A 15,236-nucleotide genomic window follows, 5' to 3' on the forward strand; every position below is an offset into this window, starting at 1 on the left:
CTCGGCGTCGTACAAACAAGAAGCACGTCTGCCCAGGTGCGACGTGAGGCAGAGAAGAAGAATCTCGTTCATGGTCCCACAACGTGCTGATGGGAACCGACAGTTACCCTGATGGTCATGACCCTTGCAGAGAGACAATACGCCAGAGGAAAAAAAAAGAGGTTGGTATGGGTTGGCGATCCGGCGGACACGCCATTGACGAGATGCATTGTCCGTCCTGCATCTCCCGATACAAAGTTGGCAGGTATCCGCTCCCGTCTACATTGCAGTGACAACTCGTCGTATTTGACTGCTACACAGCAACACAGGAGGACATCCTCACAAGTCGCGTAAGTCAATACTCTGATATGACAGATCTTTCTCGGCGGGCGGCGGTCAAGCTTCAGGATGGCCAGCACATGTTCCCCCCAGATCCGGTCACTTTGGACAACAAATGAGACCGTTTAGGGAGGGAGCCGTTGACATAAGAGACAAGAATTGTCACACGGAAGGGACGACATACACGGATTAGGTGGTCTCTGGCCCCCCAAAAACGGAGTCTAGATGTGTAGGTGAGATCCCTTGGATTCTTTATTTTCCCTCTCCACTACGTATGGTGCGGTATCTGAGTTCCATCCCGCCTCGCGCTTCTCTGCGTCAAGATCGGCGCCCCACAGGTTTGTAGATTTGTATGTGTACTGTTCGTCCTCTTGCGCCCTGTCTTGTCTCTCATGTGTGTGTGTGTGTGTGTGGATGTGTGTGGATGTGTGTGTGCGTGTCTTATCTCCGTGACCTTGAGACAATCCTTTCCCAACCGACGTATAATCCTGTTTCTTGATATTCTTGCTATCTCAGCAGTCTTGTGACCTCATCGAGAGAGGGTTTTCCTTCTCTCAAACCACCACCACCGCCCATCCCTAACAATAAGGAAATGACCTCTCATGACTGAGATGACCTGTCTTGTCTCTCCCGTTGTTTTCCATCCAAGTCTCAATTTTGCCTCTCGATCAAAACAGTACAAAAACTCCCCGAGACACACAGGGAGCCTCCCGGAATGTGCCGCCTACAGGCTTACAGCGTATGCTCAGAGAGAGAGAGAGAGAGAGAGAGAGAAAAGGAAATTATAGAAGAAAAGAAAAAGGTGGCTTGATAGGAAAAAAAGACCTGAAACTCTAGGTTGCAGCAGGGGGGAATAGGTATCGCTTGCCTCGAGAAAGGAAAGAAGAAGCATAATATGAATGAACGCCATGTCAACGCCCAATCAGCCAACCGTGTAATGCAAAAAAAAAAAAAAAAAGGTATCAGAGCCTCCCATACAAACCCACAGACCCAGAGGAAAAAAGGGAACAAAAGGAGAAAAAAATAGTAGCTTTCCCTGCTAGTATGTCTGCCACATCGTGCGTCACAGCATGTTCGCATCTGCCCGTAGGCCGAGTACGGTATACGATAATACAGACGGACGGACGGGACGCGCGGGTCTCTACCGCACCACCTTGTCGATCTTTACGAGCAGCTTGCCACCTTCAATCGGCCTGTTCTTGGTGTCCATGAGCCTGATGAAGCGGAAGCCGGGACGGAGACGGTCGAGGCGGATACATGCCCACGAGAGGAGCTCGTCGCCGCCCAGGAGTGGATCATCCTCAATCTTGAATCTGCGCGGTTCAAACACAAGTCAGTAAAAACATTTTCGTTCTCTTTTCTTTTTTTTCTTTTTGTCATGGCTTTTCGCAGGATGCAGAGAAGCGGGAGAAAGAAGAACAACGTTGCGGTGTGCGGCGGCCCGGACTGTCAACGCAGCGGCCCGCGTGGCAGGTGAGTGTTGACGGGTGAACGGTTCGTGAACGGGAAGGGGACGGTGACACGGCATGGAAGGTGGATAGCTCGACGACCCTCTTCGTTCCACCAGCGTTCCCGTCTCGTGCCTACGACGAAGAGCGGCGACGGGTCCCGGCATGGCATCCGAGGATGAATCAGGCCATTCCCGGGGGTCGGGGAGCCGTCACGACTTCGGACAATATACAGCGCCGGGGCTGTTCTGGTCTTGCAGGTCGGATACGCCGGCGCGCGGGAGGGTAGGCGCGGAGCCGCACATATCCTCCTCACCGTCTTCTCGAGTCATAGTCTCAAAAGATCGTCAAGGCTCGTAGGCACAGATATGCCGCTGCCTGAGGGGAGAAAGGAAGCCAAAAAAAATTGAAGGAAACCGTGACTTTTCTCACCTTAGGAAACTCAACTCCTCCACCACCCTCGAGATCTTGGGGAACTTGAGCCGTGCTCCGTTCTCCCACTCGGGGTGGTCAGTCTTTCTAGATCCCGTCTTGAGCTTGAAGTCGTCTTCGTCGGCAGCCTTTCCGTTTTGCGCTCCAATCTCGACGTGAAGCTCGCATTTGACAAATGGCCGAAGGTGCTTACCACGGCTACTATCGCTGGCAGAATCGTCGTCAACAAAGATGTGCTGGCCAGCGATAATTGTGACGGTGAGCTCCAGATCGCCCTGCGGCGCGGCGTCGACCTCTGTCAGCGTATCCTTATCAGTGCTGCGGTATCCAATGGGCTTGAGGACCCATCCCAGCTCGTCCGCGAACATGCCCTCGTTGAGCATCATTCCTTCGTCGAGGTATTGCCAGTTCAAAGCAACCATCTGCACGCCCTTGCGCCAGAAGAGACTGGGGTCCGGGTTGGAGCTGTCGACACGCGAGCCGTTGGGGAATGCCCGCATGAAGAAGTTTTTGTTGTGCGTGAACATCTCGCGAGCCTTGGTCGTGTGCAATTCCAGGATCCTGTTCTCACTGATCGAAAAGATGTGACTCGGCTTTTTAGCTGCCGGCGTCTCAAAGCTCTTGAAGTGCTCGCTGTGGGTGTAGATGGCCAGGCTGCTGAGTGCCTGGCAAATGGCCACTTTTGTGCTCTTGGCTGGCTCGTTTCCGCTATGGACCTTGGCCGGGGCATCAAACTTGGGTGTCATGGGCGGTTTCGGCGTCTCCTGTTTAGGGGCCTCCTTGGTATGTTCATCGTCGGAACCCGAAGCGTCCTCGTCGTTGGCAAATTTTTGGGAGAGGGCTGTAGTGCTGGGAGGCACCTCAATCTTATTAGGAGCCTTCTTGACCTTGACGAGGATCTTGCGCTTCAGCTCCTCGAGCTTGGGGAGGCGGAACCGGGGATCAATGCCCTCCCACGACTTGTCGATCAACATGCCTTCCCACTCCTCTTTCATGATTTTGACCATCACCTCCTGCTGGTCCTTGTCGGCGTGCACCTCGAGACTGACAATCAGGGGTAATTCGTTCGTCTCGAAAGCGGACTCGCGAACGGCCTTGCAGACCTCTCTGAAACCACAGGGAGTTGTCAGTGTCCAGCCATGAGTGACAATCGGCTCATCCTTGGGATACGGCAAGCGATTCTTCATAGAGGGAGTCGGCGATGAGGGCCGTAGGGTTTTGCCGAGGGAGTCGGTGGACTCGCTCGGTCCCAGCAGAGTGGCACTATCGCGAGGATTCAGAGATTTGCTGGCAGTGCTGGTGTTTCTGTGGTGGCCATTGCCGTTTGTGCTGCGTTCGATCAGGAGATCTTCCACCGTCTCCTTGACGCTTGCAGCCACGTTGGGAAGAGAGGACCCAGACAGATTCCTCGAGTGGTCAGGTTTGGGAGAGCGGCTGCCCTCTTGTGTTGTGATGGGGGTGTCTCCGTTCCAGATGTCGATTTCGATACACCGACATCCACGGCGGAGGACCTGCAGTTCACGCGTCAGATGATATGTCTCTTTGCCAAGCGGATGTAAGTACATGACAACATACAGTTTTGTAAGCCTCGGGTGAACTTCGGGAGGCAAGCTGGTTGCCCTCCAAGTATGTGTTGTGGCTGCTGCTGATGAAGTAGTTCGTGATGGGCCGACTCAAGTCCTTGTCCTCTTCCTTTATTGGGCGGGTGGCATCCCAGCCGTAATTTCTCCACCACAATTCGAGGAACTCGCCATAATTGTATCGTTGCTGGCTCTCAGGCAATACAGCCTCGACGTCGATCTCGCCCTGAGTATTCTCGAGGAATACAAGTAGTTGGTCGCGGGTAACAAAAGGCTCGCGGGATAGTGAGGACCGGCGGGAGCGTAGGTCGTTGAATATTTTCTCGAAACGGTCGCGGATGGTCTGGCTGAGCAGGATCTCATCGGGACTGGGCGCAACGACTGCCTCCTTGGGGTCCGAGGCGGCGGATGACGAGGACGAAGGGTCGGTGGCGCCGTCGACGTTTGTGATGTTGATTAGGGGCATCGGCCGGGGAGCGGGCTGGAAGTGGAAGCCGTCTCGTGTAGGTGCCAGGAGGGTAGTGAGGCCGACCATCTTTTTGAGGGTGTTGGCGGAGGTCTTGTTGGAAGAGGACCACAGCGGCATCGTGAGGGTTCGTTTCTTCTGTGTCTTTTCATCGCTCGGGACGGTCTTGCGGCGCCAGAACTGCAAGATATTTGTAAGTCAATATGAGACAATTGACCACAAACTGGAGGCCAGTGTCAAAAGGCTTTGGAAAAGTGCAGGAGAAGCATCATATGCGGGGCGTTACCAATGCCGGAGCCTTGCATTGAGCGCGCAACCCCTACGGGATATGGTGAAAGACGTACAGAGAGACACATGGCGGGCGAGCTGTAGCGGCTTGATAGCCTGCCTCCGGATCAAGCCTCTGGTTTCTTTATGTGCGTTTTGGTTGGACGGATCGATCGTGCGTATGGCTGACGGATTGTCGTCGCGGGAAGGGGGGGGGGTAAATTCTTTGCTCAGTTAAGCCTACTCTGGTTCTAGGGGTCAGAGGGGTACGGCTTCGGAGAGCGTATGGATATGGTCATTAGTCCATTGGAGGAACAGTATAACAAATGATGGGAGAGATGAAGGAACGGAGTTGTAAGAATACGGGTTGTCGTTGAACGAGAGTTTGGAATTATTTTCGAGAATTAGAGGAAATTCGAGGAACGAGGGCATTCGAAAGACTGTAAAAGGGTAATTTCGACGAGAGTGGGAAGCGTGGATATGCATGTCAGCATAGCTGAGGACATGGGTGGGCAGGGAAGTACCTACCTTACTGTAGAGTAAAGTGTGATCCAGCATGATGGGGTTCCCGTTCCATAGCACTTAGAAGTTGGAGCCCTTTGGAGAGCACTTGCAGGGCAGTTGGAGGGGGGGCCAGCCTCGTCCGATGGGTGTGCTGAGCGATGCAAGTGGCCAATGGGAAGGGGCCAGCACTGCCCCCGATGGTTTGGATCCCTGCTGTAGGTGGTCCCGAGGGCCCTGTCGATGGTGCCCTCTAGCGTGGTGTTCCTTACCTCTACTGCCTGTTGAGATGGAAACTGGAGTGAGACTCTTCTCAGTCTCTTCTCATAATTGAGACATTGAGGGACGGCCTCCTCGGGATCCACGTCCGTGGTTCTCGAGCTGGCCTCTGCATCTCGACTTGTTTCGTTTTGTGGTTGATCACGTCGGAGCCCGCGTCTCTTCTCCATTCTCCCTCGACTGAAAAATGTCGGCCATTGGACGAGAGTGACGCGTGACGCATAGTTTCTCATAACTGTCTGGATTGGGTACCTGATATGCATGATGACAGTCGGACTGGAAAGCGCCAGGCCCAAGGCACATTTACCGACACTCATTGTCTTCCTCAAATTCTGAATAGTGAGTTGCTAACGTAGCGATGCCTTGTTTTTGGAGGGGCGGAGTCTGCGCGTATGTGTGTGTGACTGTGTATCTCTCTGTTCTTCTCCTTGCATCGCGAAGCGGAGCGTCACACCGAATCCATCTGCAGACGGCTAGTCTTGGCCCCCAATCGCAGTCTGCCCTGTCTGTCTTACGGGGTGCCTTTTTCGGAATCATTGGACGCGAGCCTCGATTAACCATTGACAGATTGGTGTCGCTTCGTAGGGCACACTGGGAGGCTCAATGCCCGACGTAGTTTGGCCACTACATAAGGATGCTCAGCCATTTTCGCCTGCCACAAGATGCAGACTGCAGTGACCTTAGCATACAACTCACCATGCATCGTTTGCTGTGCTGTGCTGTGCTGTGCTGTGCAATGCTGTCCTCGCAAGATCGAAACAATCCATGCTATACTGTCACGGAGCCCGGCAAAACGGCAGTACGGCTGATGCTTCGAGACAACTGTCGCCTGATAGCTAGCCTTGCCCCTATTCAATATTGATGTCTCGCGGTCCCCCGTTCGAGATGCGCTAAACATAGCATCCGTACGGATACAGCGGGTGGAAACCGTCAGTGTACGGATAGGCCCTAGGCAAGCTAGGGTATTCGTACGGATACCTTATGTCGTAACTAGTGGAGGCGTTGCCGCTTCGTATGGAGGGAGGGATGATCCCCATACAAAGTGATATCATGGGCATGCTAAGGTCGAGGGAACAGCTCTCCAGGCAGCCATTAAACACGGTGACACGCCAGGGAAAAAATGTGGGAAGAGCTGATCAACAGCGACAAAGTGAGTGACAGAGTCTCCAGGGCTCAGAAGTCTGGAAACCTAAGCATTCTCAGGCAGTCTCCACTTAGCCTAACAGAGCCTTGGGGCGGTTCTCTTCCGTCGAGCCGTTGTTATGTTCCACTTCAATGCATAGGTCCAGCCGGAAGGGGCCTCAGGTCTGTCACTCGCATGCCAAGGATGAGGGAGCTTGGTGGCATGGCGGGGCCTTCGCCGGTGCTCCGAGTTTGTCTGCTTGCTGTTGCTGCTGCTGCTGGCCACCAACCCACGCATTTCCCACCGGCGCCTATGCATCTCTTTTGCTCGGCCACCGCAGCTGCGCCTCCCGGAAACCACCGTCCTTTCAGTCGCCACACGGCATCGGGGCACTCGGGGCATAAGTGGGGGTCGAGCACCCAAAAGTCGGCTTCCCCCACACTGCAGCCGACTCTCGAGACACGAGTACGCGGACCACCACCACCTCTGGGCACCCGACCCGGTGTTTTGAACATCGACTCCGCCAACGAACTATCTTAATGAGGTTTCTCTCAACTCGCATCAGTCCGGCCTCCATAAAAGAAAGAACCTGTCAGCTGCCGGAATCGCCGACGAACAGCTCCCGGACCCGGTCGACTGCACAGAGCTCGACATCTGATCTTCTCTGACGTAATCGCAAGCTTTCTTCAGTCTACCTCCGTTGCCGTCGCCGCCACCCTGCGAGCGAACTTCTGAACATTGCCCTGGGCACACTACCCCTCAGCTTCAAGCCAGCAATCGCTCAACATTGCAGCCATGCCCAATAAGCCCAATTCCCAGCGTGATAGCGAATCCGAGGTTAGATCTTGGGGTTTTCCTCATGTCTTCACTTGGACTGACGGACCGTATGTGATGCTCACTGCCTTTTTTGGCTTTCCTTTTGGCATCCCCCCCAAGTGAAAGCAAAGTATGCACGAACTGACGATCAAAGCTCAGGAACGCGCACTACTCCCCGCATTCGCATCGTGGTCTGACGACCCATCTGATCCTGCGTGGGAACCTTACCATCACTTATCCCAAGGACAAGAACCCCGACAAGGTTACTTATGGCGTCGGCGACCGTATCGACGTAGACGCCGGCCGCGTGCACGAAGTATGGATTGGCGATGAGGGTTGTACCTATGTTATTGGGGAATGAGGCGGAAATCTTTGGTGGCTGTTTCTTGCTCTGCAATGTTGTCAGATCATGGCTGTTCTGCGAATTCAACGTGGCACGTTATAGTCAAACACAACCAGCTCCTTCCTGGCACGCAGAGCCTGAGCAGGCTCACATCTGTCCTCCATGGTCTGTTATCGGAGGGAAAGCGAAACAGGCCGGAGAGGCCGTTGAACCTGTGGTGGGATAGACGAAGCTTCCCAGCAGTTATAGTATCGATATCAAACGTAAATTGGGCCGAGTTGACTTTGAAAACCCCCTCAGGTGAGATTCAGGCCTGACTTGGACCTCCGAACACCCGGTCAGAGCTTTGGTCCCCTTATTCGACAGTCTAGTGCCGTACGAGACGTCTTCATATATGTTCTTTCTGGTGATGAAGCAGCAAAGCGCCCTCGGCGTAATGGATGTTAACCATGTCTGCGATGGTCAGCATTCGTTGTTCAATGGTGAAATCTGGAGAATTGAATTCTCATCCGTATACAATGCGCTCTCCAGCCAACTTGGCCGGATCCCATCGAACAGAATCAGAAGACCAACTCCCTGAAATCGCCAACGTCAACCAGTGGTGGAACTGGTGCTTGTGTTCGGGACCAGGGCAGAATAATAGAATTTGTGCTCTCGCCGTGAAAGAAACGACTTTGAAACATGGAGAAATCCTTTGCCCGTGCGCGATGGCCTTGAGGACCGCCCCGACTCGTTCAGGGGCATGGTGATCCAAACGTTCCGGAAGGCCATGGAACCAACCCAACCTCCTTGGCCACGAGGCAGCTTCGTCTGTTCAATGCAACACCTGACTCGATTTCTAGGTAGGCATACCTGCATGCTTATTAAAAAACGGTGTATATTGTCGAGCTTCGGTGTTGATGTCCTCAATGTGTACTCCGGAAGAGACCGTAATTTCTGAAGTAAAAGATGTGACCGTAAGGCTGGGTGACAATACTATCGATTACACGCCGCTTGACAGCACTTGGCTTGTCGACAGAAGCGTGCTTGTTCTCTGCTAAATTCCCGGCTCCGTTGATAGATGACAAGCTCAAAACAATCGAGGCTATCTTGTAGAGTCTGTTCCCGCTTGGATAGTAGGCGAGCGATCAAAGCTCTGCAGCCCAGCAGCCCGCATCTTCAGGCTGTCTGTGAGCGCTAAGACGCCCGAATTTCGTCCGTCTACCTTCATCTCATGGCCTCCTTCCCGGCGGTTGGCAGCAGTATTTGCGACAGCAACTGTCTGACTCCAGGCATGGGTTTGGACGATGACTCCCAGTCCCAGAAGCCCCGAAAAGCTTCGAATCACTACCGACCTCCTGCAAGACTTGGCTCAAGACCAGACGACTGTGTTGTATGAGTCTGCGAGGTGTTGCTTGAATTCGCTCATTCGCTGGCGGAAGGGGGGAAAACCATGGAAAGGCTCGATCCTTTGATCATGTTTGGGTCGTGAAAGAGCGCGTGCGATGAGTCACGTACTCTGTGACATGGACCACGCTTGTGCAAGTTTCGCATGAAGTTGAGTTTGGTAGTATGGTCATGTTTTGTACTTTTCCGAGTAGCCGACATATGTCGTGCGCCGGTCAACTTTGAGATGCCTATCCGTACTTCGTGAATCAATCTCTCGAAGGGGATAAAGAGGCGCGGGGACCAATCTCGCCCAAGCAGCGACGGCTCGCGGCGCGGGCATTTTTCAGGTTGCATGATCATCGGGCCTTATTTTATGGAGCTTGCCGTGCCGACATCTGCAGTTTGCTCCGAAGCTGCTCCGAAGAGGAACACATCCCGTCGGTGCTGCTTGATCATCATAGTGGCTCCGACTCCTTGTGATTCGACAGGCAAGAATCGGGTGTTTGAAGAAACTGCATTAGTTGGGTCCAACGGGGAGGATTCCCTCGTGTGAGTGGGCAGTATCAGACGGTGAGTGGCAGTTGACCATGTAGCGTTCGTTCACCCAAGAACCCATTCTCACCTAACATCCTCCAAAGGAAGGAAAGTAGACAGTCCAGAGACAAGGATGGTGCCGATAAACGTCGTCGGGAAGAATCCGTAGTCCAATCTAGAAGTCTCAGTGGTGCTGCGGGCTGGTGGGGTTCGGGTCGATAGCAGACGTGATAAGTTTGAACGGCGGAAACACCGCCCACCGCTAAAGCCAGTTGAGCTGGCGAGGTAGTCGATACTTCGTTGATGGGCATCGTTTGTTCGCACGCGAACTGGTATGGTCCTTGGAGTGCGAGAGATCCTAGGGAACACCTGTCTGCTACTTCGGCCGAACGAGAAAGAATTGGTGGCGTGTCTCGGGGGGGGGGGGGGTTCGTGCTGTTAACGCTTGATACCAAATCCTCAACGAGTCGAGCGGCACAAGTACCGGTCCACGCTGGTACGGGCGATGGACTGTGACCGGGGGAGTTGCAGTGCATAGCAGCAGCGCGCTGTGTCTCGTTTTCTTCCGTGTCCGAAGCTGGTACAGATACTCCTGGCTTAGTAGGCCAGGCATGCTACGATACAATTACGGTGCCTAAATAGAACAAAAAAAATGCGCGCACTTTTGGCGATTACTACCGTGCAACGCCGCTAGGATTTTGTCCGCGAAGACGTGACCCGTCACCCTTGCTGTCAACCCGGCCATTCGGAAAATAGTTGATGGGAGTATTCGCGGACTTGTGCAGCCACTGCAGAACGAGAATGACCAATCTCGATCATGATCGTTGCCCGTGTCACCTAGCGGGCCACTTCGCAATCCAGCGTGGGCAGCCGAGCCCGAAAACAGGTCCTCTGTGTCTATATGACGTTCCCAACACGTGTTTTGCAAAATGAGCCGGAGCATCCTTCGTTGACCACCTCCGTCGGGTGTGGAGGACCGGTAACACTGGAAACCGGCGAGGCATATTACAGCTTCGGACAATGAGCTCGGTATGATGAAAGATTGATGAGTCGTCTTTTCTCTTTTGTCTCTCGGTCTTTGGTGCTCTAAATGAGGAAGCAGCCAGAGTAGGAAGGGCAATTTCGCAGGCCCCTGAACCTTGTTTGTCGGGGCGACAGAGCTAATTCAAAGTGGGGGAGATTGCCCGCCCTTGGTGTCTGATGAGGCTATCTTGGGCGGGGAGTAGAGTCTCCATACCAGAGCATTCGTCCCCCGGGCCGTATCGCAGGACAACTGACGATGTATCTTGTCTCGGTGTCTTGAGAGTTGCCGAAAATGAACGACATAGAGCGAATGTCTCGGTCATCTGAGAAGAACAGCAGGATAATGGCGTGCCAAATAGAGTGCTTCGATGCAGGAAACGAATACGCTGCTTGACCCTCGTCTGAATGTCGACACCTAATTCCTCAATTTTTGAGTGCTATCGCAACAAGCGACACTAGGGCGAGAGTGACGACTCTGACGAGCCGGTTTCGGGGAGTGGGTGGTCTCAGATAGCGTTGTCCGACGTTGAAAGAGTGGCTGTTGGCAGCCGATGATCGACGACGGGCATCCCTTCGCATGCACGAACTGCATCGGGGATGTTGGGGACTGGTGCTGGCCTGACCAAGCATGTTGCCTGAGTTGCGGGCAAGCCGGGGATAATTGATGAGGATATGCTGGTCTTTGCAACTTCCGATTGACCCATCAAGTCAAGTGGCACAATCTGAAACGGGCACACTTTCTGAGAAGATCTGAGCCTCAGACGAGGGATATGGCACACCGCACGACGGAGAGGCGACGGATACTGCCACACAGCTGCTTACACTAGTGCTGCGTAAGGAATTCGTCAAGGTTGGTTTGGGTTCGATAGTGGTTGAAAGGGAGATGCATGCCGCGCAAGAGAGACAATCCGGATTGCGGCCGAGATGGGACAAGCAGAGATGAACGGTTGATTTGCCGTGCTGGTCCGCGGGCACGCAAATGTCGTCCAGAGGAGTGAGTAGGTATCCGTAGCAGCAACCGTCTCTTCCTCTCGGTCTCTGCCTCTCCATGGTTGAGGGGAAGCATCCTTGTTGGCACCTGGCCATTGTAAGAGGTTGGCGTCGCAACCCCGGTACCCCGTACGAAAACGAGGCCACGGAGAGATGGCAAGTGACCAGACCAGCCAACGCAAGATCTGGTATTGGTATGCTGGATCAAGGCATAAAGGCAGTGGTCCCGATTCAGGCAGTTCTCATGTAATGTGATGATGATGGACAGAACTTGGAAGCGAGTCGGCATCGGAGGAATAACTGCGGTGCCTCGCCTTACTGGAATACGATGGATGCAATGGATTACTTAGGGCAGGCTGGGGAGCAAACGGGGCCTTGGAAGGGGAGGGCATGAGGTGCCTGCCTGTCTGGACAAGCGAACCAGAATTAACAGCAGCCTGGGCGAGGCAGGAACTCGATGGTAGGCCAGGAAGGAGGAGAGGAGGATGATGAGGTTACGTTCAGAAGCACCTGCCTCAGCAACGTGGGCATGGCACGCCGCACGACACACGAAGCGCCGGCAAGAGGAAGGCGGCACGCGCAAAACCAGGAACAGGAAGGAGCAGGAACATGATACCTCACAAGGGAGGCAGGAGCGTCGCAACGTGGTGGCTTGATCTAGAATCTGCCCATGTAAGCGGGGGAAGAAGTTTCTCTCCGCATTCACCTTCCGTGCTTGCTTGCCTACCAACCTTTTCGACTTTCTTGTTCTATTACTCCAGGTCCGTAATGTATCTAAGGTAAGGTAGGTACTCTGCTTTACTTGTTCCAATGCGGCTTCCTCAAAGCAATACCCGACTGCAATAGTGACTGAAAATTGGAAAGACAAATCCCAGAATGGCGGCATGGCTGCGTGGCCACCCAGAACGGCGGAGGTACATATCCGGCACTTGGGCCTTGTCTTGCGCCCTCTTCAAGTTACAAGGCCCATCTAGAACCCCAGCCGGCATAAACCTCAGCTCAGATAACGACGCAGATAGCCTAGCTCGCGCCTTCACGGCATCTAGTCTACTGGACAATATTAGGACACGGCCAGGAGAGAGATCACCACCTATGTCGCTGCCAGCTGGGCCGCCACAGCGTGACAAGACGTCCTTCCAGGTCCCTAGCGGGCGGGATCCCACGAGAGACAGCTTTGGAGCCTGAGCGATTGGCTTCCCGCTAAAACAAGTCCAAGACGCCGTTCAGAACGAGTCTGACGCCCCCAAATTCCCCATCCAAGCGGATCAGGACCTTGAGATTGGGACTCTGTGAGAATGAGAACCTTGGGCCTCATGGCGTGCGAAGCGGGCAAGCGGGGTCGACCCGGTTCTGGGATCCCGAGCTGCTTGACGACGCCAAAGACGGGCAAGTGCAAGCCACCATGCAATTCAAGTGCTAGTTTCCTGCCTTCCATCGTCTCAAACGTACAGCTCATTAGCAACCACCAAGCTGAACTGAAATGATGATGACGACCAAGAGATGCCAACTCCGAAGAATCAGGGTCTCTGCAGCAATGGCTCAAGCTTGCTGCGCCGACTACCTGCCTACATGACCTTCATTCTAGAGCTCTATCGACGAAACGACGACAACCTTGACAACTTGAGTACGGAGTACATCACGGATATACGGATAGTCATCGGTGATCCAGACAGAACCCCGATCCAGGCGTCACGTCGTCGATTAAACTCCAATCAACTCTGCCGGATGCATCATCCACATGCGTCCGAGCCACAAGTGCCACACTCCCTCGTGCCTTGTTGGTTCTCCGTTTCTCTCTCTCGGTTCACTTACACTGACACTCCCTCCAGCTGAGCTTTTGCTTCCTGAGTTACCTACCCGCCCTAGTGCATCAAAGACATGGAATGACGCCTTGCCAGTCTCCTCGCATCATTCTCACCTCATATCCCATCTGCACTCTGCCCGTCTGCCCATCCGCCTGCTGCATCTCGGACGCTCCTCATCAAACCCCACTCTGGCCTCGCTTGGTCAACCTGACTGTGTCAGATCATTCCAGTAGACCATTATTACAGCTTTGGTCCGGAGCGGAGGGGCTAGAGAGGGGCAAAGAGTGTCCGTAATCCGTATTTGCCAATACTGCCTCTGCGCACAGCCAGCGGCGCAGAAGCCTTTCAGCAGCCACACAAACAAAGCTTCCTCATGGACCGGACTGGACGGACGGCCGTGGCTGACCCCAGATAATAGGTACGGAATACGGATACATGCTGCAGTCGCAGTCTGCAAGACGCCGGACTGGTAAACGTTTTGCTTGTTGCACAAGACACCATTCAAAGATTGGGGGCTTGTGGATAGAGGCTGGACACCCGGCGTGGAGTCTTTTCAACCGCAGGACAAGGGCAATCTTTAGTCTCGTCTCCGCCAAGGTTGTAATACCCAGGCCCCGGCCAGACCGCAAAATGGCATCAATCAGACGAAATACCATACCTAATCATCCTCCATCCCGTCTGGATGTCCATCCACCATGGACCATCCACCATCTTGAACCGGGCCGCGCCCACAACAAGAACTGTCGCCGGTACACGGTACCTTTGGACTTGTTTTGCTGTTCTTGTCCTCACCTTAACCTTCACCTTACCTCAGCCATCCAACATCGCCAATCACCGTCTCGTCCTCTTGGTCTCTTGTGTCTCGCCTCCGCCTTTGCTGGGTCTTCGATGCAACTTGATGCCGCTACACCCTTGCGGATAGCCGTCCGACACCACTTGGCACTCCCTCTCCCTCCCTCCCCTACCACACCAACGCACCTCTTCATCCACGTTCCGCTGGCCAAGACGCATGCCACTACAGCCCTGCATGGGCCAACAACGAGCCAGTCTTGGAACTTGGAACAGCCCTGCCCATTCGCTGCCGCAGGCGGTACTCTACCCTTTTCCACCGTGCCCCAACCCACCTTGCGCGTCTCAAACCATGTACGTCGTCACCGTCAGTTCCACCTCCTGGTTTCCTGTCGGTGTCCATGTCCATCTCTCAGATGCCATCTGAGGCCCATTCCTCCTACACTCGCACCGGCCCTTGACCGTCGCTGTCCGTCCAATACTCCCCAGACAGAGACACCTGTTCCCGCATACGAATGCCTGCCGCTGCTGTATAATCCTGCACAACTCGCCACTGACCCTGGCAACTGACTCTGTTAACAGACCAGGCATTCCCTTATGTGGAGTTGGCAAAATCGATAGACGCTTCGCTCGGTCTGGTCCGGTGGTAAATGCTCAGACCCATGCCACTTCTTCTTTAATTGCGCCTATCCCACCTTCTACCACCGCCTTTCTCTCTTCGTGCTGGTCTCCGGCGGTGATCAACTAGACTCCTCGAGCCTCCCTCCCCCTTTCCTTCTTCCTTTCACTGGTTGCGCCCGTCCCCATTGCCGCCTCAAAGTCTTTCTGCTTGACACGGAGAATCATCCAGGGCGCAGCTCACAAAGGGTCGACGAATATCAGACCATCTCCCCATTCCCACTACTGCAGATAGTTCTCGAGTGTCGCTCAACCAACAACCCAATACCCACGAAATAACGTCGATAATTCCATAACAGTTCGCGCGGCATGGCAGTTTCAACAGTGTCATCGTAACCAAATTTCTATCGGCTGGCCGTTTCCGAGCATTGCCATCCGCAACCCGTACCACCTCGAGGCGATTTTCTTTACGTTTACCAGATTGCAGACTTTTGTCATCTGGTCGAGGACTAGGGAGCTATATCGAAGTTCCACCT

General features: G+C 54.0%; 3 protein-coding genes across 3 annotated transcripts; 2 read left to right on the forward strand and 1 right to left on the reverse strand.

The window, feature by feature from the left end:
- Positions 1–1,282: 1,282 nt before the first annotated feature.
- On the reverse strand, positions 1,283–4,817 carry BDZ83DRAFT_159895 (PLC-like phosphodiesterase). Its single transcript, XM_060501389.1, has 4 exons — positions 4,589–4,817; positions 3,774–4,424; positions 2,199–3,709; positions 1,283–1,631 (listed from the first exon to the last, which is right to left on the reverse strand). Exons 1-4 carry the CDS (start codon positions 4,598–4,600, stop codon positions 1,460–1,462), a joined length of 2,346 nt encoding a protein of 781 aa, XP_060371502.1. The 5' UTR covers positions 4,601–4,817; the 3' UTR covers positions 1,283–1,459.
- A 2,392-nt stretch (positions 4,818–7,209) lies between these two features.
- BDZ83DRAFT_746394 (uncharacterized protein) lies at positions 7,210–7,591 on the forward strand (the record flags this gene model as incomplete). Its single annotated transcript, XM_060513264.1, has 2 exons — positions 7,210–7,298; positions 7,390–7,591. The coding sequence occupies 2 exons, from the start codon at positions 7,210–7,212 to the stop codon at positions 7,589–7,591; spliced, it is 291 nt and encodes a 96-aa protein (XP_060371503.1).
- A 6,332-nt stretch (positions 7,592–13,923) lies between these two features.
- BDZ83DRAFT_768266 (uncharacterized protein) lies at positions 13,924–14,951 on the forward strand (the record flags this gene model as incomplete). Its single annotated transcript, XM_060515307.1, has 1 exon — positions 13,924–14,951. One exon carries the CDS (start codon positions 13,924–13,926, stop codon positions 14,650–14,652), a length of 729 nt encoding a protein of 242 aa, XP_060371504.1. The 3' UTR covers positions 14,653–14,951.
- Positions 14,952–15,236: the final 285 nt, after the last annotated feature.

This window comes from Colletotrichum acutatum (genome assembly GCF_030867785.1).
Source record: "Colletotrichum acutatum strain CBS 112980 chromosome Unknown BDZ83scaffold_2, whole genome shotgun sequence".
Lineage (NCBI taxonomy): Eukaryota > Fungi > Ascomycota > Sordariomycetes > Glomerellales > Glomerellaceae > Colletotrichum > Colletotrichum acutatum.